This window comes from Macrobrachium rosenbergii, chromosome 4, assembly GCF_040412425.1.
Source record: "Macrobrachium rosenbergii isolate ZJJX-2024 chromosome 4, ASM4041242v1, whole genome shotgun sequence".
Taxonomy (NCBI): domain Eukaryota; kingdom Metazoa; phylum Arthropoda; class Malacostraca; order Decapoda; family Palaemonidae; genus Macrobrachium; species Macrobrachium rosenbergii.
In genome coordinates, this window is record NC_089744.1 from 55,285,228 (window position 1) to 55,312,400 (window position 27,173).

The 27,173-nt window shown below is 37.4% G+C and overlaps 1 protein-coding gene across 1 annotated transcript in view; it reads left to right on the plus strand.

The window, feature by feature from the left end:
• Positions 1-17,621, plus strand: part of LOC136834727 (uncharacterized) — a 223,422-nt gene extending 205,801 nt beyond the window's left edge. Inside the window, exons 13-14 of the mRNA XM_067097319.1 lie at positions 3,174-3,316; positions 13,321-17,621. Coding sequence (XP_066953420.1) covers positions 3,174-3,316; positions 13,321-13,650 — 473 coding nt within the window. The 3' untranslated portion in view covers positions 13,651-17,621. The remainder of the gene's footprint in view (positions 1-3,173; positions 3,317-13,320) is intronic.
• The last annotated feature ends 9,552 nt before the right edge of the window (positions 17,622-27,173 follow it).

Genomic DNA, 27,173 nt, shown 5'->3' on the forward strand with positions numbered 1-27,173 from the left:
CCTGGGTGCAATACCAGAATAACACAGCCAGACAATGCTGTCACTTACAATGCTATAAAAAACCACTACCCATCCACTAAGAACTGGTGGGTACTCCAGGTACATAGTACCCCTAGGCTCCCCAAAACTTAACACCCTACATCAAGGCGAAGAGATAGAGGAGAGAAAAGTTTTCTTATGCTTCTTCCCCCAATACCATGCCAGCCACTGACAATGGCCCCAAGGTACTGCAATTCTCGAACACTGTTTCTACTTCCTTCAGGTAGTGCTATGCGAAGTTCTATTTGCAGGATAGATAAGAGGTATGTATTGTGTCTGAAAGCAAACGAGATAGCGACAGCTCGGAGGTTGCGAGTTTTAACTGTGAAGGCAAAATATCCTCTTGAATCTGAGAATGTGCTTCGGAAATCAGGTCCCTCAAGAAGAATGACAATGCGTTCTTAGACAAAGGACGGGAAGGATTCTTAACAGAACACCAGAGGTTGCTGGATGGCCCTCTGATCTTCTTGGTCCTGTTCAGGTAATACCTTAAAGCCTTAACAGGGCAAAGAACCCTTTCTTCTTCTTCCGGGCCGAGGAATTGGACGGGCCCATCATTCTTGGCTAGGAAACCATGGGTAAATGAGCACACTGCGGCTCCCAGAGAGAATCCTACCCTCTTATTGATGACCTGAAGCTCACTGACATGCTTGACAGTAGCCAAAGCGACGTGGAAGAGTCTTCCGAGTGAGGTTCCTTAAACCCTTAATGGACAGGCACCATCACATGAGTATCTATAGCAGGTTTTGAGAGATGTACAGGCTAACTCATATGAGTATTAATATTACGTGCCATATAATTTGGATGAATTTAGCGGGAAAGATGTTCAAAGCACTTCAAAGATCCATAAGTGAATTATGGCAACTGTCATAGCTCAGCACAGGACAGAGGGGAATCAGTATGCCTTGAGACTTGATGGGAGAATGTATTGCCCCTCTCTATCCCATGACATCTTTTTATTTATTTGCTCATAAATAAACCCAAGGATTGCTATTGGTTTCAGTTCTTATCTTTTATGATAGTTTGTCAACTATAATTGTAAAAAGTTACTACATCTCCCCATCTCAGTGTATCTCATAAATATTTTACTGTAAATTTATTCAGAATTTGATTTTAGTTCATATCGGTTATGATATTGTGTGAGCTGTAATTATAATTTTACAAAATAAAATAAATTATTAGAAAAAACATGTATAACTTGGTAAAATTAGCATATTTTTATGAGTATCTTGTAAAAGAGGCCCCACACAGGGTTGTAAATAGTCACTTTCAACTTCCCATGGAAGGTAAGGAAAAATTTTTAGAATTTTTTTTCTTACACCTTGCATTTGCATATCTTCCTGTTTCCATTGATGTGCTTTTTCTTAAATTGGCCAACCTTAAAGTTTGCCCGGTCTGGGGGTGTGCTTGATATACATTTATCCAGTCCCTTAAGGGTTAAAGAAGCAGACCGAAGGGGTTCAAAAGCAGGACCTGTAAACTACGTCTAGGTTCCAAGAGACAGAGTCGGCCTTCCTCTGCTTGGATGTGTCGAGTGACTTGATGAGGCTATTAAGATCCGGGTTAGACGACAAATCCAGACCTGAGTGCTTAAAAACAGAGGTGAACATAGCTCGATATCCCTTGATGGTGAAAGATGATAGACCCCTAGAGGTCCTCAGAAAGATGTCTCAGAAGAAGAGACTTTATGTCTGCTGTACCATCTATGGAAGACTGCCCACTTGGCTTGATGGACGCGGCAAGAAGACTGATGTCTGCATCTAGCAATAGCCTCTACAGCTGCTCTTGAAAATCTTTTCGCTCTGACAAGCTTCTGGACAGTTTGAAGACTGTCAGAGGAAGAGCGGACAACCCTCGGTGGTATCTCCTGAAGTGACATAACCTGCAGATACCTCATTATGTTTTTTGGCTCTGGTCTCAGTATGATTATCTCAGTACTCCCATCTTATTTTATCAGTCACATAATGCAGTCTGTGGGGTTTCCAGGCTGGTATCTGGTCAATGGTTCCAACACCTTACTCCTTTTCCTTTCATATATAATCAGTTTGCTAGTTCCTGGTGAAACAGCACAAGCTAGCAATCTCCCTTGAAACATAACTTTAAATTTAAATATCCCATATCAGTGATATAGTTAAGTAGAAAAACTGCTCTCCACTTCAGTTGCATTTTCACCTAAAGTCAGCATCAGTAATGTAGTACTTTGTATTATATGAGGATGAAATTTTTTCAAAACGAATGAATAAGTGTTTTTTCACAGGCACATCAGAGTTCTATGCTAGGTTGTCCCATCCCCAGGATGGAGCATACAGTGAACCCCCTGTATTCGCGGGGATGTGTCCCACACCCCACGAATAGGTCAAATCATGAATGCTTAAAACCCTCTAAAAACACTTTAGAACTGCCCATTTTGATAGCTTAAACCAAGAAAAACCCTGTAAAAATGCTTATACCTGAGTATTTTAATAGTTTTATCACAAAAAGTGCATTTATTCATGAAAATTATATGAAAATACAGTAATTAGTGAATATTTCTTAGTGAAAAATACCGCGAATGGGCAAATTTTCCGCGAAAAATGGCTAGATATGTTCCACAGAGAAACCCGCAAATGCATGAGTCCGCGAACCATGAGAACGCGAATACGGGGGGTTTACTGTAGTTGCATTAGTCCAAGAACTAATTTTCGTACTGGATGAGAGTAAGGGATATGAAGGGAGGATCCTCACATGAAGAGGATTTTCCACCTCTGAGATAAACCATATCATCATCTTGGTGTAAACATATTTGTGTTTAATAGATTTTAACAACATTTGTACATTTATTTTGTCTGTGTTGCCTTTTATGTTCAGGCTCAAGTAAAGTTGTTGTTTGTATGCTTGAAATAAAAGTTATTTTTTATTTTATATTTTAGTATCCAACATTTTGGAATTCTAAGCAAATAAGACTAAGAACTGTAGAATTTATAGCAAGTACAATCTGTGATGGGAGAATACAGTACAAGTAGAGGTGAAACATAAATGTTTTAAATTATTTTGAGGCTTCTGTAATGCAGTTAAAGGAATCATGATTTGAAATACTTCACTTCTTACCAATTGGATTTGATGTAGTATTTCAAGGATATAATTTTTTCTTTCAGGAAGCAAAATTTTGAAAGTAAAAATTCAGCAGTATAGGCCACGCATTGCTGTTTTTAATGGGAAAACAATTTATGAAATTTATTCTGGAAAGAAACAATTTTATTTTGGTAAGCAACCAGAAAAGATTGAAGGAACTGATACGGTAAGTGTTTTTACACTGGTTTTTTTATTGTATGTATTTTGTTTACCCAGTAAGATGGTGTTTTATATATGACACTTACCAAGTAATTACATAGCTATAGTTTCTACTTTAAATGGCAGTTTAAGAATTGAAAATTCACGGTAGCACTCTTTTGTTTTGGTGCAGTTAAGTGCCCCGCCCACTTTTAGGGAAGAATAGGTACAACGTAGTTAAAGAGCTCAGTTTGTTTCTGCCGTTGATGACTAAACATCGGTTGTTCAGCAGCTGTGTTTTGTTAATTCAGGAGTAGTTTCACCAGATGGTTTGGTTGTCTGTCGAAGGATTTGGTGAAGTATTCTTTCATTTGGTAGCCTCTGAGCTATATTTTCATAGCTTAGCTTAGCTTAGCCTTTTTTCAATTTTTTTTATTATTATGTCAAACACGAGTGTGACCAGTAACCGGTATTGCAGCAAAGGCTGTAGTACTAGGTTGACTTCATTTAAATATGACGAACATTCTATTTGTTTTCACTGCCAAGGACAAGTATGTTCCCTCAACTTGACTTATGAGGAATGTAAGGATGGGGCTGTAAGTAAATGGAAAGTGTTGACCAGTCATTTGGATAAATTAGAGAAAGCTAGGCTTAGGAAAGTGGCTGCTAGAGCCGAGGCTAGAGCTTCTGTGTCCTCTACCCATAAACTGGCTTTTTCTACACCTTTGACTTCTTGTTCCCCGATTCCTACTTCTCTTACTCTCCCTACAACTCCGTTACCTGGCTTCCTTCCCTCTGAACCTAGTGCCATCACCAGTCTCAAAGCTCGGATGGATAAAAACAAATAAGGATCAGAGTGCAAGTGTCGGTGCAAGTCTAGTGCCTGCACCCAGGTTAGTGTTGTGGAGGGGGTGGCTACTCGTCCCACCGATGCTCCTAGACGGAGGTCCCTGCCAAACTCCCCTGCACCTGGGAGGCAAACTGTAAGTCCAAGGGAGGTTGGTGGGGTTTGCCCATAAGTAGATGCTTCCTCAGTCAAGCCTGTTGCTGGTCCCAGGTATCAACAGACAGCCTATGAAAGGCGTTTACGGATCTCCTAAATTCGGTCCCTGTCAGACTCCCCTGCACCTGGGAGGAGGCAAACCATAAGTCCAAGGGAGGTTGGTGGGGTTTGCCCAAGAGTAGTTGCTTCCTCAGCCAAAGCTGTTGCTATTTCCCAGGTTTTGGCAACCAAACGCTCGAAAGGTGTCCAGTTGGATCGCACCTTATCTTCCAGTGGTTCGGATTCGAACCCAAAGGACACGGTCGACATTTTTAGAAGTCTTCTAGGCCTTTGAAGAGGCATGTTGCTGGTGTGTGTCCAGCAGTACCTCGCAAGCGCCATAAGGATCAAGAACCCTCTTGCAGCTATTGGGACGACAGAGAGCTCCTTTTGGACGCCGAGCTCCCATTGGCTCCTAAGCGCCTATTGGCTTGTAGGCACCCATTGGCTCATAAGCGCCCACAGGCTCCCAAGCGCCAATTGGCTCCCAAGCGCCCATAGGCTCCCAAGCGCCAATTGGCTCATAAGTACTCTGTGGGATCTCTCTCTCCCATTGGATCCGAGCTCCCAGTGGCTCATAAGCCTGCTGCAGGTTCAGTTCGCATTGTAGCTCCAGACATCCCGTTGGCTCCCAGCTCTCCAGCATTGGGATACGAGTCTGAGACTCCAGATTCAGACACCTCTGTTGCTGCAGGTCAACCTGTTTTGGTGCCTTCTGTGTGTCAGATCCCCAAGGCCGTATCCTCTTCACCTGTCCCTGATCGCGTGAAGTCTGCAAGTACATCAGCACCCCAAGACTCTTCTTTGCTTCCCATTCACCAACATTTGGACAACATCCTGGAACTGTTGAAGGACCCTCGTCTTTGAAACCAGAGGAACCACAAGATTTGGCGTTTTCTGCTGTATCTTCAGCAGAGGAGGAACCTGAACCAAAACAGCCTTCATCAGCTTATGCCTCATTATTGAATTATTTTCTGTTCTGCTTCCCAACATATTTCTCCACCACGGCCCCTTCTTCCCCGGGATCAGCGTTCTTGTTACATCAATCCTCAAGTAACACTAGACTCCCATAAATGGCCCTCTCTATTTTGTCCAAGAAAGCATTGTCGGGGATCGATTCTTGGATGTTTGAGAAGAGGGAGATGGGCAAAGCTGTATTTTGCTCTCCTCCTTCTCGGTGTTCCAAAAGGAGGTATGTATTCTATACAACCATGGAAGCTCCTTCCTTGGGAGTTTCTGCTGTATTTGTACATGCAGACTGGCTCAGAGTCCTGTTGTGTGCAGACAAGGCGATTCGAGATGGGGCACAGGAGTTAGCTGCTCTTTTATGTCATGTATACTAAAGAAAAGGGACATGTGGTATTCTTTTACCACTGAAGGGGTGACACAGTCCCAAAGATCTGCTCTTCTTTTCACTCATCTAGACAGTACCAGCCTTTTTCCTCGAATGACGTTAGAGCGGGTAGCTATGGAATTGCAAAAGGCTACTCAAGACTTGCTTGGGCAGTCGTCCAAGCGAACGATAGTCTAACCAAACACCTGCTGTTTTATTTAATCCTCCTCTCCAGCCATGGCCCTTTCAAGGTAACAGAGAAAGAGCTTCCTCACGCCCACGCACAAATCCCAAATCAGTTCGCCCTATCAGCAAGAAGTCCTCTTCTAGACCAATCTCAAGCAAGTGAGACTTCAGTCCTCCATCTGTGGGCGCCAGACTCACATACTATTGGAGACTGTGGGAGGCCAGATCGATAGTGGGTACTACAGGTTCTTAAGGAAGGATATTCGATTCCCTTCAAAGAGAGTACACCTTTGTCGCCTGTGCCCATCGCCTTAAAGGCGCACTTGGTAGTTTCTGAGTTTTTTTTGGCCCTCTCAAAGGAAGTCACAGCTCTTCTCCACAAGAGAGCTATAGAAGTGGTAGAAGACTTGTCATCGGAGGGGTTTTACAATCGCCTCTTGGTAGTCCCCAAAACCTCCGGGGGTTGGAGGCTGGTCCTGGATGTAAGCGGTCTGAATGTCTTCAACCAAACCACGAAGTTCAGGACACAGACGAACAGTTCAGTTCTTGCTGCAAGTACCCAAAAAGATTGGATGGTCTTGATAGACATGAAAGACGTTCTCAGGACAAAGTTTTACAATTTCGGACTCTATGCTTCAGGTTGTCAACAGCCCCTCAAGTCTTCACCAGGGCTAATGGGCGTGAAAGTTTGTCAATATCTGGATGACTGGCTCCTATGTTCATCATCCCAGAAGAAGTGCATGAAGGACCTTCTCAGAACCCTACAGTTAGCCCAGGAGTTGGGGAGGAAAAGTCCCAACGAGCCCCTTCTCAGACGATGGTCTATTTGGGGATGAAGGTAGACTCTCCGATTTTTCTGTTAGAGAAGAGAATACTATCATGCACCCAAAGAAGTCCTTCATTTTAGACTCTCCGATTTTTCTGTTAGAGAAGAGAATACTATCATGCACCCAAAGAAGTCCTTCATTTTCTGAGTCTTCAGACCTGCTTGGCCAATGGCTGGATGGGCCTGCTACGGACTCTCTCCTCTATAGAGATGTTCGTTCCTTTGGGGATACTGCATGCGAGGCCTTTGCAGTTCTTTCTGAAAGCCAGTTGGAACAAGAAGATTCTTTCAGATTCCTTCGTATTCCCCATCACACAGGAAATAAAAGAAGATCTTCAGTGGTGGCTCGTAAAAGGAAGGTTCCACTCACGGAAGTCCCTATCTCATCCAAACCCAAACCTCTCATTGTTCTCCAACAAATCGGACCTAGGTTGGGGAGCTACACTAGGTGGATTGGAAGTGTCAGGGAAGTGGTCCCTTCAAGAGAGGAAACTGCATATAAATCTGTAAGAGTTGAAAGCGATTCACCTGGCTCTTCAACATTTTGCCGCAGTAACTCGAGACTTGGTGATTGCGGTTCATTACAACAACGTGACGGCTTTGGCTTATATTCGAAACAAGGAGGCACTCACACTCTGTCACTGCGGAGTTAGCCAGGGATCTCTTTCTTTGGAAGCACAACAACAATACACAGATTCTCACCCACTGTCTTCAGGGCAAGTTAAGCTTATTAGCGGACAAATTGAGCCATTGCAAACAGGTTCTACCCACGGAATGGTCACTGAAGCCACAGGTGTGCACCGACCTGTTGAAACAGTGGGGAACACCATCAGTAGACTTGTTTGCAACGTCCAAGAACCATCGCCTCCCCCTCTATTGCTCCCTGGCACTGGACCCTCGGGCTTGGGCAGCAGGTGCAATACTTCAGAATTGGTCACCCCGGGAAATGTATGCCTTCCCTCCATTCAGTCTAGTAAGAGATGTGATCAGCAAATTCAAGACTTCTCATCACGCATTGGTGATCCTAGTAGCTCCCTTTTGGCCTCTAAAGGAGTGGTTTCCAGACCTTCTGGAACTTCTCAGACAACCTCACTTCAACAGATATCATCAATGTTTGTCCACTCTTGCTCTGACAGGCTTTAAACTGTCCGGAAGCTTATTAGAGCGGAAGGAAGTTCAAGAGAAGTTGTGAATGCTATCACAAAATGTAGACGCGACCCCTCTTCAAAGCACTACCAGGCTAAGTGGGCAGTTTTTAGGAGATGGTGTAAAGAACGAACATCTCTTCTTCTTCTTTTACCTCTGTAACCGAACTAGCCGAATTTTTACTTTACCCAGGATCTTTGAGAGGACTTTCGACTTCTATGATAAAAGGTTACAGATCCATGCTGAACTCAGTATTCAAGCATAGAGGTGTGAACATTTCCTCAGACCCAGACATTTCAGACGTAGTCAAGTCTTTTGACACCTGGAAACTGAAGTCTCAGCGGCCAGTGTCTCGGAACTTAGACGTAGTCCTACATTGGCTGTCAGGGCGCCCCCTTTTGAACCTTTACAGATATTCTTTAGGGATTTGTCTAGAAAGACACTTTTCTAAATCGCTTTAGCCACAGCGAAAAGAGTCAGCGAGTTACAAGCCCTGGACAAAAATTGGTTTTTGCGAGAGACAGCTATTTGCTCATATGTTTTAGGCTTCTTAGCCAAAAAGAGTACCTGTCTAACCCTTGGCCTCATTCATTCTCAGCCGAGAGTGTTGCAGAACTGGTAGGACCGTCGGAACAAGAGAGAGTATTATGCCCAGTGGGATCATTAAGATTTTACATCGAGAGACCCAAGAATATCAGAGGGGATTCTCATAACCTCCAGTGTTCTGTCAAGAACCCTTTACATCCTCTCTCCAAGAATGCTATCTCTTTCTTTTTGAGAGACATTATTGTAGAGTCTCACTTGGGAATTCAGGTGGTTTACCGTTGTTAAAGGTAAAAACACATGAAGTACGGGCAGTAGCCACTTTGTTGGCTTTTTAACTCAACCTCTCTCTAGCTACCATAATCCAATTGACTTATTGGAAATGTCGCTCGTTCTTCGTCAACTATTATCTACGTGATGTTGAAACTGTGTTCGAGGACTACAGTACACTGGGTCTGTTCTCCGCGGCTGGCATGGCCCTAGGGAATGAGGGATAGGAGTGATCTATTTCTCTGTCTCCTCGCCTTGATTAATTAATGTTGAGTTTTTGGGAAGCCAGGGGTACTTAGTACCTGGAGTACCCTCCAATCTTTATTTTTAATGGATTGGTAATACTGTATATATTTTTTAAATGGTGTACAGGTAATATAGTTTTATGGTCGTGTGTTAGTCGATGTCTATTTTTCGCCCAGGGGAAGGGCAATTGTTGTGTTTAAGCTTTGTCGAGTCTTAGAAGCACTCCCTGACCACAAAGCTCTCACTGAAGTAGGGACAATCCTGACTTTACTGGTCATGTCCTTACGGGTCAAGATGAGCAACGACCAAGAGTCAGTATCTTCGTGCTCTTGCTCTCTCCCCAGGTAAGGTTACAACAAGCATTACCACAATGCTAGCTTTTGTTATCTATTTCAAATGCATTTCTTTATAATGCTTTTGGAGTAGCACATGTCCAGTCTTCCTACCTCTTATTAATGTGGGGTTCAGCTATGTAATTACTTGGTAAGTGTCATATATAAAAATGACATTTTTATAGTAAATTAAGGTTTTATATATACTTCCCAAGTAATTACATGAACAGAGCTCATCCTTCCTCCCCGCACATGGACATGGAGCATAAATGAACTGAGCTCTTTAGCCATATTGTACCTACTCTTCCCTGAAAGTGGGCGGGCACTTACCTGCACCAAAACAAAAGAGCGCTACCGCAGATTTTCAGTTCTTAAGCTGCTGTTTAAAGTAGAAACTATAGCTATGTAATTACTTGGTAAGCATATATAAAACTTTTTTTTATTATAAAAATGTAATTTTTAAATAGCTTATTGGATTTATACCATCACTTTTTATACATTTACAAGAAAAATTAGCTGACTCTCTCATCTACAGACATTGCAAAGTTTAAAACAATAGTGTTTTGATCAGTAGGCTATAATTTTGTATTAACCAATAATGTTTCCAATGTGTTATGCAACGATGATAGCAATGTATGTAAAGATGACTGCTGTGGTGTCTTTTATATAATTTTAAATTTAAAAGCATGGTCAGACCACTGGCATCATCAGTGTGTTTTTATTTTTTCCATGCAATACACAAACCTATTATTGTTTCATCAAAAACCTTGAGGCAGAAAGGAATTGTCCAGTTCCAGGTGTCAGTCCATGTATGCTTCTTCAGTGTCCCTCTAGTGGCAGACTTTGTAATTGTTTGTATATCTGTCATGTTATAAATACCTAGCACACTGTGCTCCTGTATTAATCAGTTTTTTTATACTCACTATATTTATTTATAATTTTTTTTATAAAAAATTTTAGTTATTTAGTTCACAATATCATTTTACAACTGGATGAAGCATATAAACCTCTTGAATCAGTACTTAGTAAAGAGAAATGGATCCAAATCTGAGACTTTTTTAATAACATTCATGGTTTTATGTATTTATCAACAAAGCTAGTTTTTAATGAAATTTGATATGGGGACATAGCACTGACTTCCCAAGTTGAACAGCTTTTTCTTTTTCATCCAGTGTGATGGCAATCAGTACCAACTCCGACATAGAGAAATTGCGTATGTCTACTACCTACAAGGCTCTGCCTACAGCTGAATGATTCGAAGTGCTTTTGGAAGTGAGACCATTCCTAGAATTATTGTGAATGGCATGAGATTTAAATAGCCCAGACTGTGTCTGGCTATACAGTGTAAAACGACCTCAAGGGCCCATGATCTCTGCTGCATGGAGATCCTTCAGATTGAAAGAGAAGACCAAGTCCAAAAACTCCCAAATAACTACATCTCTATTTATGAACGATATTGGCCATTATTTATAAAACTATGTGAAGAGAAATAACAGTGTTTTGACCAGGTGAAGCCAATGACCTTTTGGCTTTGGAGAAGTCTACTGACACTCTGGGTCATTGTGATAAAAGTACTGATCATGCCTAAGATCAATCCTGCCAGTTGGCAATAGCCAAGAACTCTTGTCAGAAACACTCGGATGTATCTGTCTCGCAAGCTGTAAGATGACTGGACAAAGAAAAAACAATTGAAACATCAATATTTTTATGCTTGGATGGAGCATATGACCATCTTTTAGAATTTCCTCAGGAAATGTTTGTTTTTGTGTTAACCATAAGAATGTCAAAGAGGAGAGTTTTTGTTACCATTGGATCCATCTTGGGTTCTGTAGTGAGGCATCTTCCTTGTATTCCTTGGCCTTTAGGTTAAACATACTGCAGATTCAGTTCATGGCCATAAGGCCAAGAGAATGTATGAAATAAAGTTGGTGTCAGTGACGTTCAAAGTATAGGTATTTTTTTGGTTTTCCTTAAACCTGGTCTTCTTGGCTGGAGTGTCCAGTATGTTGGTCTGAAGTGCCAGGATTTGGAGGGCTACCCATCTGGGTTTGTAGGAATTTCTCTAAATCCCAGAAAGGGGGCCATCCACCCCTGGTTCTCCCCAATCATCTCTAGGTGTTGAGCAAGACTGAATGTACCTAGATGATGAAGACAAGATATTGGTCTAACTCTTCTTGGCAAAGGCCCATGCCATGTCTGCCAGTAGGCAGCTAGTCAAAGGCTTACTATTTTATCGAGCCCTCCTAACTTCAATGCAGATCTGATCCTTGCAAATCTGTACTTGAGTTCCTGCCTCATCTAGTACTGTGGCATTGTACATAGCTCCTGAAATTGTCACACCTTTGGTCTGGCATAGGTCCCTGGTTAAGTCTCAGTCATATTGACTACAGAAGCTGTGTTATCCTCATAGCCTTATTTTTGGTATGGGTCATATCTCTAGTTGGGTGTGTCACCAGTATTAAGGCTCCATCTTGAATGCTGGTATCAGCATGTTCCAGATTTTGCATCTATCCAAGCTTTGTATTGAATGATACTTCCAGTGCATGATAGTGTAGCACGCAACCTTGGAGGAAGGAGAAGAAGTGGGATGAGAAGCCAAGAGCCTATCAAGGATAGTAGAGAGCAGTTATGATCAAGACTGCATGCATGGCTCTGTCCAGTGGATCTCTGCTTGCATTGTAGCTGGACTGGCTCATCTGGAGATTGTGAGTGCCTTTGTCTTGGAACTGGAAGAGGTTCAGCCTGTCTAGGCTGAAGGGCAAAGAGGAAAAGGAGCAGCAGCCACTAACAAGTGTCAAAGATATTCTTGTGTCCATTCCTGGAGCAGTGCAAAAAGATACTGCTTGAACTGCTTGTCTTATGTACTCTTCTCTATCACAGCCAAAGTATCATCTGATGAGAAAAGCTCTATGATCACAGGTAGTAAAGAAAGTTCCATTATGAGTCAAGAAGCCAAAGACTCTGAAGCTAAAGATTGCTGTGCAAAAGTCCACTGCAGCAGTCTTGGAACATCTCCCACGAGACCTGCTGCTAAGATAAAAACTCCAGTGAAAAGGTAACCACTCTTGGCAGGTAGAGCAAATGAGAGCCCAGTAACAAACTTGACCCTGACAAACACTGCTTAAATGATGAGTCTCTGTCAAGATTTAGATGATACATGTACATGGTCTACCCAGCAGGCTCTTGCATCCTTACAATGGCACCTTTAGGGCAAAAGATTGGAAAGCAAAAAAACTCGGCTAAGTACAAATTTAAGCAATAATGGGTTATGAGTTTACAAATACAACAGAGGGGGAACTGTAAAATGAAGAGGTAAGATACACTTGGGGAAAGGATAAACCTCAAGAGAACAAAGTATAAATACAAGTGTTGAATTTAAACTTTGAACTAAACATTATTTATATGTATGGCATGCAAAGTAATCAGGGGAAGCCAATGTGCAGAGCCAAATAGGAGGTGTGTGTCTCACTTAGTTGAAAACACATACAAAATATAAGCCAACTGAAGCCTAACAGGACTAACTCTAGAGATTATTAAAATAGTTAACTGCTCATTAGTTACGCATACCAACATCAGATAATACAGATTACCAAAAATAATGGACTGGAAAATCTAATGCCACTAAAAAAATCTCCCTACTAACTGCCATCCAGAAAAGCAGCAAAAACCCAGCAGCTAGCAAAGATGACATGTACCCTGCAAAAGTATTGTTACTAATAACTCATCACACAAGTGAAATATGGAGAATATCAGATAATTTTAATTATGTGAATGCCTTTTGGCAATCCTGAGAACTTCAAGAAAATCAACAAAGATCAGAGGAATTCAGTGTACAGTGTATTGACAGGGAAAATGTGGTGTGGCCATGGTTTATTTATTTGTGTCATTCTGTATACCGTACTGATGGCTCTTGGAAACTTTAGACATTACTCATGTTTTTATGAAAACTGTAAATTTACTGGTTTTCAAGATTTATATTGCCAAACTCCAGATAAAGAGTTTGGTTAAAAAAAAATGTGTCTCTTTGGGTGCACGTTTCTAAATTTTCATAATGAATTAATGATCTTTATGCTGTATTTATGAATTTCTTTAATTTTTTTTTTTGTAGCATATCTGGGTCATGCCATCATCTTCAGCAAGATGTGCACAACTTCCAAGAGCTGTGGACAAAGTGCCATTTTATGCAGCCCTTCGTAAGTTCCTGGACTACCTTTTGGGAAAAACACAAGATCTAGATGAAGCAGAGGTAGTGTTTAGTAATATAAAGTTAACTAATGTGAAAAAAGAATCAAAAGTAGAGTTGGAAGATTTGAATGAAGGTGAAAGCAATTCATGCACAAGTGCTTTTGATAAAACCATCAGTGACTCACCAGTTAAAGGGAGAAATTCACCACAAAAGAGAAAAAGTGAACATACAATCAAAGCTAAAAAGAAATAACAGAGTCTCTGTTATAAAGATACTAGGAAAATGTTAAATTGTTTATTGTCAGGTGTAGTTGTATGTATATTGTGACACAGCCATATTTAGCTACTGCATTGCACAATTGTCAGGCCAAGTACCCTTGTTACAGCTGTATTTAAAGGCCATAGGAATGATTTAGTTATGCATTTTTTAATTTTGTTCAGGAGTCAGTAGAATGAGTGTTTAATTTTATTTTTTTCACAGCACAGAGTGAAAATGTGTGAGTGACATTACGAAACTCGTGTGGTGACTTTTGTAATTTTATAAACAAATATTTTAAAAATATTTTATATATGAAATATATAAATTAGTGCCTGTGATTTTTTATTTTGTTTAGAATTTAGCTTTAACTATGGTAGATTTATTTTTAATAAATTAATAAAACTCAGATAATTGCTGTCACTGTCAGGTAAAGTAAGTTTTTTATGGTTGTAATTTAAAATCTGTATGAAGTAAAGTGAAAAAGGAACATAAAACTTTTTGTGAATATTAAATTTGTTTCATGATACTGACATCTTTATATGTAATTATAAAGGCACTGTTAGCTTAACAATACTGTAATTTGCAGAAAATATCCCAAAGAGAATTCAATATTTCTAAATTTTAGTGTGATTGGGCATTACAATTATTGTTTTTAGAAATGGAAAATTCTTAATGTATAGGTGATAGTAGTACAGTGCTAAAAAAAATTGTGTTTTGATGTATGCAGAAAATGATATGCAAGGTCATAAATATTGAACATATACTGTGCAGCTTTAAATTTTACACACCCATAGTACTTTATTTTTTCAACTATTTACCAAAATAATTTTTCATATCACTTGGTGATGTGCATGCTTTTTTGAAAAACAAAACTTTTATGGTGATATGGTCATTATGTAAAAACTGTATGGAGTTAATTTCACTGATAATGCATTGAAGACATCAGTAGTGTGTGCCTATTAGTGAATTGATATATCAGTAATAAGCAGTACTTGAGAGAAAAGAGTATGGAAAGTAGTACTGTATTTTGGAATGAAGATATTAAGTTACAGGTTATTTAATAATAACGATGCCTTTGCAGATCCCTCTGGGAAATTTTTTTAATAAGAATATGGTCACAGCTGGTCTGATATCTCTTCCTAGGTTAGAAATTCACTTACATACTATATATGAGGTGGAATAGAGATTAGAAAACACAGTCCATTCTTATGTGTATATGAGCAGACTTCCTTGCAAGTGTCCATTTCTGTGACTACATTTTAAGACAAAAAAAAAATATTTTTGTCATCCATATACGTACGTAGATTTCCTGCTATATTGGTCAGTATACTGTGAGACCTTAATTATGGAATAAACACATCTTTGCCTGATACATAGTGTAAAACCAAATACTGAATGTTTAGCATCCAGAAAAATAAGGGTGTCTTAGAGCAAAGTTGGGAATGTTACTTGGGAAAGGGCATTCATTTTAGCATAAGTTAATAACCTAGTGCCTATATGGTATAAGATCCTTAAAATAAGAGTAAAACTTCCTTTATAAAGTAACTGTTGAATTACTCAACCTACACCACAAGGGTACCTCCCATTTGTCTCACTATTTATCTGTGTTTCCATGGTGACCCACTAGATATAGGTAGATTGTGATCAAAGGTTAGCTATTAGGTCAGTAGAAGGGTGAGGAAAATCATTCCTAGCCCTTCACTGGGTGTATTTAATACTGGGTATATACTTCAGACACATGATTCAGAAGGAACTATTATGTATTCATGTCTTTAAGGTGATTGCTGTGGGTTTCAGTAAGCATTTCAGTGAAGAAATTACATAAGTCAAAGACATACTAATTATCACTTTCATCAAAGTGCAGAGTTTGTAGTAATTATCCCTTGTAATTTTGACCCATAAACTGGTTTATAACCACACTTCAGACTGTTGGTGTCAGAATTAAGAGCAAATGAGGTTTTTATTAGTTTCCATGTTTTGCATTCGTCATGGTCAGTTTCTCTTATCAGAATGTCTCAAGAAAAAGTATGGAGGGGGAGTAACAAGTGGCTAGCATTTTTTTTCATGCTGGCAAAGTGTAACTTAACTTCTATTTGAGGGACATTTGATTGATAAATTGCATCTATTTCCATTGTGTATATATTTAATTAGTTTCAGATGAAAATTTGGATTAAGGAAAAATTCCAAAAAAGAATTAAAAAATTTTAAAATGAATAAAGTACAAAATATATTTTCAAGGTGCATTACAAGTTGATCATACACCTATGATATGCAAGCAGTAAAAAGTAGTAAATTGTCATCAGGTTTTTTGAGGTTGGACATGACCTGGTTGTGATACATGTCTTTTGTGCAACATATCTGGCATGTTGGGGTTAGTAGTAATTGAAATTTATTCCCATGTATATTATCAGTAATTTTTTTCGTTTTCCACAGCTTTATTCTTTGCTTTATTCTTTATTCTAACAGGAACTGATTTCATCTTGTTTACTGTTTTTAAATTTTAAATATGTACTGTATAAAAGTCACAGTGAAACAAACTGTTTGGCCATAAAAAGAATTCACTTGTATGTATGTAAGTAAGGATAACTGATATGGCTAATAATCAGGGAAATACACACCTTCCTCTTCCAGCCCAAATCACTGTTGTCCATGTACAATGCTTGTAGCTCATTTTGGAATTCTTGGAAGATTAATAGGAATTGGGGTATCATTCTTTTTCTTTTACCATTATCCATTATTTGCTACACAACAGTTACATAATAATGACTGCAAGAGCAAGCTCAAGACAATTGATGTAAAAAAGGAGCCTGGGAAAAACAGTAAATTCTGTAAGGGTAATCACTGAGTGTTGTTTGCCCTGAGGCTATAATGACTGTTTTTATAAATGAACAAAACTTGAATGAAGGTGGTTCTTTAGAATAGACAGGTTTGTTAGTGGTCAGTATAAATTTAGAACAGACAGGTTTGTTAGTGGTCAGTATAAATTTTAATTGTTTGAGTTTTCAGTTGCTGTCATGGTTAATTCAAGTACAAAAATAGCTTTCTTTAGTGTTTTATGTGACCACTCTCCTCTAGCAGTGGGTGGGGTTACATTTTTCCCCTTTTCCAGTTCATATGGTTTACCCACATGAATTTTTCCTCTTCCCTATCCTCTTTATCTTTTTGAACAAACACTGCTTTCAAACCTTATTTTGTATCAACTACTAAAATACTGTATAGATGTTTCCATTCTTTTCAAACACTTTTCCTTTCTCATCCTTTCTTAGAAACCTTTTCTGTCTTGCTTTCATGAAAATACTGCAAAACATTATAAAAGTAAATCAAGCACCCACTAGTTACTCACCAGAAACATGTATTTTTAATAGCCCCAGTGACCTCAGTACAGGTAAATTTAGAATTGCCATTCTTTAAATGTACACAGAAAGTGAGGGAACTCATAACAAAGCATCCGTCTCCCAATCCAGTTGAAACTTTGCATTGAAATTTTTGTACCCATGCTTTAGTGTGGATTTACCCATCATTGCTTTACACAGACAATATTATTTCTTAAATAAATATACCAGTTACTGTATTCATGCACTTAACATGTGATTTATTATAAAATGTGTAACTTATTTGGAGAAACACGTTTTGATCTTATTTACTTGTAAAAGAAATTCTTGGCTTGTACATGACAGTGAGAATTGCAGTTCTGGTTTTACTGTAAAATAATTATGAAATGTCATTAGCTCTTGAAATAAGATAACCTTCATTACTTGCAGGAGTGTTATTGTTATTACTGTTATTATTGTACAAAAGTCAGTTGAAGAAAAGGAGAGAGTTGTCAAGATCTGGCAGATAATAGGCAAGGACAGGAATAGAGATGTCTACAGGGAGAAGAGGAAGGGGGTGGTTGCTAAATACCAGATGGCAAGAGCAAAGAAAATTTAGGAGGAATGAGATCAGAATCTCACAGAGTAAAAGTAGCTAAGAAAAGATGGAACAGACACAAAGAGGCCAAGTATGTTGAAGGTGAAAAAGGAAAAATTGAAGTTGACAATAAAAATACTGGAATGATCATGGCAGCACTTTGAAAGTGTACTGAATGAAGTAAATTAAAGATATGAGTCAGAGGTCAAAAGAACCTTTTGGAAATTGAAAAATGGGGAAGCCCCTGGGTGTGGTTTTGTATTAATTTTCAGCAATAATAATACAGTGTGTCGCCGACTTACGGCAACACGGCAACACCAACTTACTGCACCAAATATCAAGTTACAGCGCCGGTAACGGTGAAACACCGACTTACAGCAGAAACCAATTTATGGTGCGGCACTGGAACGGATCCCCTGCCGTAAATCAAAGACCTACTAGTAATAATAATAACAATAATAATAATAATAATAACACAAAAATATCAGTATATAAACTGCAGAATGAAAGATAGCTGCAACATTTTAATGACATGAATCATCATTTTAAAACTTGAGATTTTTTGGGTGTTGATGGTTTTATCGAAGTAGCAAGTGACGACTGACTTGAGTTTCTAGTGATATACTTAAAAAGAGAGTTGGGTAAATCCATGGGAACAAAATTTATTGCACGTGTGATTGTGTGTTGATTTACGAAAATAATAATAATAATGGTTAAAATTAGTCATTATGTAAACTGATACTTATATTTGTGTTGAATGGAAGATAACAACAGCATTTTAGATGTCATAAGTCATCATTTAAAAATGCTTGCGTGTTGAATGGAAGATAACAGCAGCATTTTAGATGTCATAAGTCATCATTTAAAAATGCTTGCAATGTGAATTGAGAAACAATTGATTAAAAGTAAAATGAAGTACATTTTTTGTTGAAACCTATTAATTTATAAGCATTTGGTTTTGAGCTAAATTATAAATAATAGGTTTCTTGTGAAACAGTTCAGTAATTTTGGTGTATATTATTTTCTCACCATGAGGAGTAAAATATTTGTATTTTTGTTTCATTTTACAGTGAAATAAGTACAACACCAGAAAAAAGTTCTTGAGTCATTAGCTCTGTGGGGGGGTTGTATTCCAGTTCACTCCTGAATTGAATTGCCGAGAACCTAAAAAGCACTTTACTTTAAGAAAATGTGTTTTTGATAATACTGTAATGTATAGAATCTGTAAAAAGAGGTATACAGTACTTGTGTAAAGTTGTTTATCACTCGGCTCAATCTTGGTCTAACCCATACATGACATTTTATGGATGTTGATATCAAAAGGAAGACGAGGGAAATATATCATTTACTGGAAGGTGTAGTCTTTGGTTAATGGGACTTGTACCATATTCATGCTTTTTGTGAGATATGAAGTATGAGTTATAATGAAGAGTAATCTGATTGATAAAATATGTTGGAGTGTGTATTAGTAATATATTAAATATCAATACAGCACTGATATTTGATACTATATAGGTATACAGTATAACATGTATACCAAAAGCATTGTAAAGGTACTAAATATGTTATCACTTAAATTAGAAATGAACATTTTTCTATCCTTGCAAAATTATGATGTAATTTTCAAACACCAGTTCAAAGGTGGGCATTTAGTGCATCTTTTATGATGCATGTAGTGTACACATATGCTTTCCTTCTTCTTAAATCTTTTCTAGTCAGGTTTCTTAAGAGTGCTCTTCCAGTTTCCTTCAACATACAGAAACACCATCTACCATACTTTTACGAGCCCTTTCTTGTCACATTCATTTCCCAAATTTTTCAATTACTGATTTATTTATTTCTTTGGGAGTTCTACAGAGGAGCAAATAATGTATTTAATATTCAGCTGACTTGTTCAGCACTTACATCTCTGGTACAGTATTATTATTAGGTAATCCTGATACTTCTTGGGAAACTATTCTACTTCAGTTACTGATTATAGTTTCTGTAAAGTTGCACGGTAGTAAGGTTACTGATAGATCAGTCTGTGTGGGTGCATTTAACTTATTTATTTATGAAAATGTTATGGTGAGTGTGCTTTGCCTGTGTGAAGGGAGGAAATTAAAATTAAGTGAAATTCTCAGCTCCTACTTGGTTAGATGTACAGTGTGGATATTTTAATATAATTTTCAGAAGCTTCATTATGAATGGAAATTTACTTACAGTATTATGTATGATTCCTGAAATAGTGAAAATGGAAGGTGAAGCTCATTATTAACACAAATTCCTGAAGTCTAGATTATCCAAGCACATACAGTACTACCTCTCATCTTGGTGGAATTGATGATACCTATAACACAACTATTGTCACATAATAGAAGTATATGTAGAATGTATGGTAATAGATACTATAGCAACAAGCCTCTCTTTCATGTAAATTTAGCATCAAGTGATTTTGTTGCTATAACATACAATGTGTAAATTATTATTTAATTATATTCATTGAATTTTTAAGAAAGCACATGTCCTATGAAAAGAATTTAATAAAAAACCTTTATGAAGTAATGACATGTTACTTGTCCTCATATTTAGTTTAATTTGAAAACATTTGGTTTCCAGTATCAAAAAAGTGATGGCCATATGATAGTTACTGCGGATTGGGAAGCACAAAAATACATAGTTGGTGTAATGCAGAAAAGTAGTAAATGACCATGACTTTTAAACCAACATGTATTGAATTCTGCTTACCAAAGGTCAGCAGGAATACTTGGGTACTAAGGGAATTCTGAATCTCAAAAAGCTTTTCTTACCTGGGTATATTACCCATCTTTGGAAAGGGAACTCAAGAGGTAGTGGTTGATCAAATTTGAATGGAGCATGGAATATTTCATGCAGATGTGGTAGTTGGCAGGCTATCTAACTCGACAGATGTATGTGAGTAAGGGCTTCCTTATATGTATTTCTTATCATTTGTGTCTAAATATCCTTGGTTGTATTTTTATACCCCTTTACCAGTTTCTGATTATTCCATAAAAATGATAATTAGTGGTGAATGTCATTGACATGAATGTGAGTTTGGTTAACATGTAAAGCCCACACACTGTAAAAGCTCAAAGATGCAAGAGTGTCCTAGTAGACCTTGCATGTCTTCTTAAGTCTTAAAACTCATAGTATGCCTCCTGGTCATCACTGAGTATGACCTCAACTCAATCAGGGAAGTAGCGCCATCAGTGCACCTCATATTATGCACTGTAGGCATTACTTAAGTTCTTGGCTGTGCTCCTTCAACCCCTAGCTGCCACCCCTTTCATTATTTTTACTATTCATCTGTTCATATTCTCTTCCTTCCATCTTACTTTTCACCCTCTCCTAACAACTGTTTCCTAGTGCAACTGTGAGGTTTTCCTCCTGTTACACCTTTAAAATTTTTTTAATCTCATTTTCCCTTTCAGCGCTGAATGATCTCACAGGTCCCAGCGTTTGGCCTTTGGCCTAAATTTTATATTCGAGTACGACCCCAACTCAATATTGCCAAGAGAAGGATGGCTGTTGTGTTTGCAATGGGATCTCAAGACCCAAACAAGAATCCATACATCCTCAGTTGCCGCCTCTACATTTTTAGCTTTGCCCTAGGAAGAGCTGATGAACAGACGTCCAAGGAAAAATCCCATCACCAACTGTGTAGGAATATACAGTATCTGGCAAATAGTTTGTATTGATTTCTCCTGAGGGATTAGTCTCTGATGTTTCTCCAGTCACCTTGTTTGATCTTATCTTTTCATTATTTTGCACTGTTTCCAGTAATTCTAAAATCTTGGGCATAGGCAGGATCTAAGTTGATTTTTACTGCTTCTCTGCAGTGGGGTTTGGCAGGAAACTGATAAGATCTTTTTATTTTTCTTCACTTCTTTCACATTGAGAGCTTACAAGTCATCAAGACTTCTATTTGCTGCCATCACAATGGGCTTTGCATTTCCAGTGCTAATATGTTTAGAGTGTGCTTTTTCAATTACCTCATTTTTAAATCTTCTCCACAGCAATATCTTGAAGTTTGGCGAATGATCTTTACAGTGATGACAGTGTTTTGGTGACCTACTTATCATCATAGTTCTGTGAACATTAACTGCATATTCTAAGACTTGAAAAGGTCAATTTTATGTGGCCATACTCAAAATAGTTATAGGACTGTATAGGATTGACTTGTATGTATTTTTTCACCTCCATTCTCACATGGGTACCAGCTGTTGTAAAGTATGGCTCTGTTTGAACAGTTAATGTCAATAAAATGGTACTGTTAGCAGCCATTAGTTTTCTTCCTTCATATATGGTCGTACATAGTTTAAGGGTCTCCTCTCCAGAGGATTCAAGCAGCTCACATGAATAAGTCAGCCCTTAGCAGTCATGACAGTTTTACATGGGAAAACTGAAGGGAAATTACTCTTGTGGAGCTTTGAATTTTGTGAATAGTCTAGCTTGGGTGTCATTTCTAGCTTTAGGATGAATCATTTATATCTATTCATATTATTATCAGGGATACTGTCTATTTTTTTCCAGAACAGTTTGTTGCTTTGATTACTTTGTATCGTCAATCCTTATAGGTTGCAACATACCATGTGAGTAGAAGTTTCATTTGCTTTCCTTTTACTTTCAACTTTTTAGAAGAAATCATATTGGACATCCTGGAAGTTATTAATATTGAACAGCTGCATTTTGAGAGTATGATCATCAACTGTTCATCAAGTTCTTTGTTGGGTTTTATGGCTGACTCGTACCTCTCAAATGTTTCACCATCTGGTGAAGACATACTCATCCTTTGTACTGTCTAAATCGTTTCACTGACAGATATACTTCTTAATCAAGACTGATCACTCCTAGTGAAATAAACATTCTAGAGTTGAAATTAATTCCACCAGTAATATTTTCATCACGGTGTCTCAGAGGATTTGATTGCCTTTATCCAAACCAGTTGTCATTGTCTGTTTCAGAATACAGTAATGCCATTGGGTCCAGGGAAACTTTGGTTGGACAGTGAACCATTCTTGGATAATTAGAGAAAAATATAAAATGAAATTGTCCCAAAATCTTAAAAAAGATATCACTAGCATCTCACCAAGTTCAATCCTCCACTAATGACACCAGCTGGAGCTGACTTCCCAAATGCTCACTCCATATCCTATTCCTCAGTTTTTCTTGGGCTGAAAAAACTTGGGGAAAAAACTTGAAATCATTCTCATATGCCTATATGGTGACTGAGTCAACAATTCCTTTGCTGTGACTACTTGCCATTTAAAAGATGGGGGCCTTCTTCCAGTTCTTTAATTAGAGTATGTATTTCTGGTGGAAATGATTTAATTCTGTGGTGAAGTTACCTTCACCACAGAATTAAACGGTTGTATGAAGCCGGTCCACCAAATAGTGTCATAAGCATTATCTGCATCAAAGACTACAGTACACCAAAGAATGCAAAACCTTGATGTACCTGGTTGGAGAGAAGGCAAAGCCACATTGATTCGGAGATGATAAATTACTTTAAAAAAAAAATCAGACAATTTATCATTTCTATTATTGCATATGGGACGAATTAGGATTTTATATTTCTGCAACTAACACCTTGTTTAATGGCTATATACTGATATTCACGCACATTTTACACAAATATTCGATTATGGAAGTGTTATCTTTCAGTTTCTTCATGGAAAGTCATGTGGTGTTGCAATAGTAAAGAAATAAGTTTTATTGTATTTCATGATGTAGACCGAATTTGTTTTTGAAAATGAAAACCTACAGTGCTTTGCAATAAATAGATACGAACTGATTAAAACTATGATTAAAATAGATATCAACTGTATCAGTTCTGACGAGTAGAAACTAACATTAATTAACGTAATTACCAGACCAGATGAACTCATGTAATTCCTTTTGGGTATAAGTAAAGTAGATTTTGAATTTAATTATTTGTGATTTAATATTCGAGATAATAATACAAATGCTGGCAAATATTCTGAAGGCTAGAGGCCTGACAGTGGTCATCCGAGTTTCTGGAATCTTGAGAAAAAAAAATTGCCCTTAAAACTGACTGACGTTTGCCCCAGAAAAAAAATAAGGGAAGGTCAGGATTATTTGGGAATAATAATCACCAGTGTCCAACTTACTAATTAACCAAGATTCATAAAAAAACAGGAAAAACAAAATGCTTACTTTTAAACTGAGCTGTTCCCTTGAACTATGTCAAGAATAATGAATGTTTGGGATAATAATAGCTAAAACCAAGTTGAAGAATAAAATTAGGACGTTTAAATTTTGTGACCTTGAAAATTAGTTCAAGTTCAAAAGTATATTGGTACAATAACCGCCTGCGCCCTAGGTTCCTATCTACAGTTTTTCATCAAATCAGAGAATACTAAATCGCTCACCTTTACATGGGCCCGTACTTGAAAATCAGGTTAAAGGCAAGCACCAAAAACAGTAATTTCAACACATACTGTATAGAATCGAATTCTGATGACTAAAATCAGCCATCATAATTTTAGAGATCTCGAGGAAAATACCTGTGACCTACCTCACGAATTTCACCAAAATCGCTTAAAAATCAAAGAAGGAAACTACGAACAATACCAATCATATCTTTGTGTTCTCGCGCAAATTACTGGGACGTAAAAACGGCGGGTAAAAAGTATGAGCAACAGAACAGAACTATAACTAAAAACGTAACCCACGCTCGTGAGTGGGTGAACAGGATCTCATCTATAATAAACAAAAGACTGTCGAGGGAGACCCGATCTTTACATCCTGGAGTTATTAAAAAAAATAAAAGGAGAGAGAGAGAGCGCGCGCTGCCGGACTTCCGAAATCTTTTGAACACCTGCCTACCCATTCCCAAATGTTGTCCTTGTCGATTTAAAGGGTACAGTGGCTATCTTTTGTCTTTTCCAATTTCTTTGTTTAGGCTATACAATTGTACTTTTCTGGCCAAAGTAGTTTTTCTTAATGTGAAACCGTTGGTGTGTATTGCGTACAATCAAGTAATGCAGCGTTCCACAAGATCACGGAAATGTGGATAGAAAAATTGTCCATTTATAAGCAACACTATTGAAATTCCACAAAAAAATTTTTTTACGCCCTTCCTTTCCGTTTGTTTGGCTGAAATATATAAAAGGATTATAGTTAGCTCTCGTTATTAATATCCTAATTATATAAGCCACTGACGAGTGTTTAGAACCAACTATTATTGAACCCTTAACTTTACTAACTGACAACCTTCAAAGATAATATATTTCAAGATGAAACAAATTTTCGTGGCTTTTCTTTCACGAACAGATTCACAGCACTGGTCTAGGGCTGTGACTGACTGCCATTCCACATTTAAACATTTGCTTTTTCTTTCATTTCCGTTCATCCCGCTAACTCTGAAATCGCCTGAAAGGCTTTTCATTTTATGCTAAACGTTACGACAAAACATAAATCAATGTTTTTGCAGCACCAATATATCAGAACATTAAAATCAAACGTGGTTGGGGTGAGTGCCTTTTCTCATAAATCCTCCGAGCTTCTTTTACATAAGAATGAAGACTTGACACCTTGGAGACCACCTACCGAGTTCTATTTTTCTGTCTGCTCTCGCGTTTTCTCACGTGATCGACTGATTACAAGTTATCAGAGCCGAGAGACTGATCATGATGCTTTTATTCCATTATATTATTACCCTATCACTAAACGTAAGTTGCTCGAGAAGCTCTCTTTTGTTCTGCCATATCAAAATACCTGCGTACGCACGATTATATATATATATATATATATATATATATATATATATATATATATATATATATATATATATATATATATATATATATATATATATATATATATATATATATATATATATATATATATATATATATATATATATATATATATATATATATATATATATATATATATATATATATATATATATATATATATATATATATATATATATATATATATATATATATATATATCAATTCACGATACATTCACCTGTCCGTGCAGGATTCAAACCTGTTCCCTTTAGGTTTCATAAAAAGATAAGTGTCGTTTCGAATCGCCTATAAAGAGAGATACAAATTTAATCGACTCTGCGATACACAACCTTTTCAAATTCATCCTCTGTACTCAGAACTGAAATTCTCGTAACACGTGGCTAATTTATAAGTGAATACTTTGTTGCTAATTCACATGTGACTTTCTTTATACACTTAGATATCAAGCCAAAAATACCGTCTAATATTGAATTCCCTTTACGATAAACTTACAATAAGATGGAGATGCGTTGTTTTTTTTTTTTTATCCTAATTACGGAACTGAATTTGACACGAATGTGTACAGCGGAGTCGAAATCAACTTATATCTCTTGACAGCTGGATGTTGAGAAGTATTTGTGGCTTACTTTTTTGAAAATATATATATATATATATATATATATATATATATATATATATATATATATATATATATATATATATATATATATGTATGTATCTATATTTATATACATGGATATACGTACATACATACATAATATATATATATATATATATATATATATATATATATATATATATATATATATATATATATATATATATATAATATCAATGAGTGTGCTTGTGTGCGCGTGTGTGTTGGTGTGAGCGTGTGTATATGTAAACGGATGCAAACAGAGCTATAATCACTTTTAATTTAAATTAGTGGTCAAATAATGTGAAAGCTGGCGTGACGGGTAACAACAACTCATAAATTATATAGTCCGGCCACTTAAAAAAGGAAGGGAAAAGGAATTGATCAGGATAAAACTCCGAAAGAAATAAGAATAAAGACAAACTTACGAGGGTTAGTAATTGTTAGTTGTGAATGAGTGGTCCTAAGCTCAAAACATCTATTAAAAAACTCTTCCATAACAAAAAATTGTATTTCATTACAGGTTTCTTTATGGAAATAAGAAATAAACTTCGAAAAATGTAATGGCAAGGCCACTGAAAAGACTTTCTCTTCTTTTGACTCGACTAAAAAAAAAAAGGGGGGGCGGAAACGGTACTCAGGAAAGCAGCATTGCCTAGAATGACCTAGTGAAATATTTCGGTTGTTACTAATAAACAGCCGCGATCTTTTTAAACGAGACTTGGAAAATAAAAACTGGTAACCTGCTCTTCCATGCATGATGTAATGTTAGGCTTGAAATTAAGTAATAGGAAAAAGCCACAATAGGCTATAGGAATCGTGTCTCAGGGGCAATGAGCTCGAGCAAATAAAATGGGTCTCCATTCAAGCTGAAAATCGCGGAACGTTCCAAGTACATAAGATTTCAGCGCACACAACACAGACAGACCGGAAGGCAAAGACGGTAAAGTATACAATGCTGAATCATGCGAAAAGCGCATTCAAAAGCAACAGTGCACAATACAGAATGTTATCACGAAAAGATGGAGGTGGTTGAAACATCAAAATCTTAAGAAATACAACTAGAAATAAGAAATAAGAAGGGCTACCGTGTCCTAAACATGAATTTCACGTGGTTACATATAAAGACAGAAGCGAGTTTAAATTATAAAAAAAGTAAAGTTACGAACAAAAACTTCGGGAAAAAA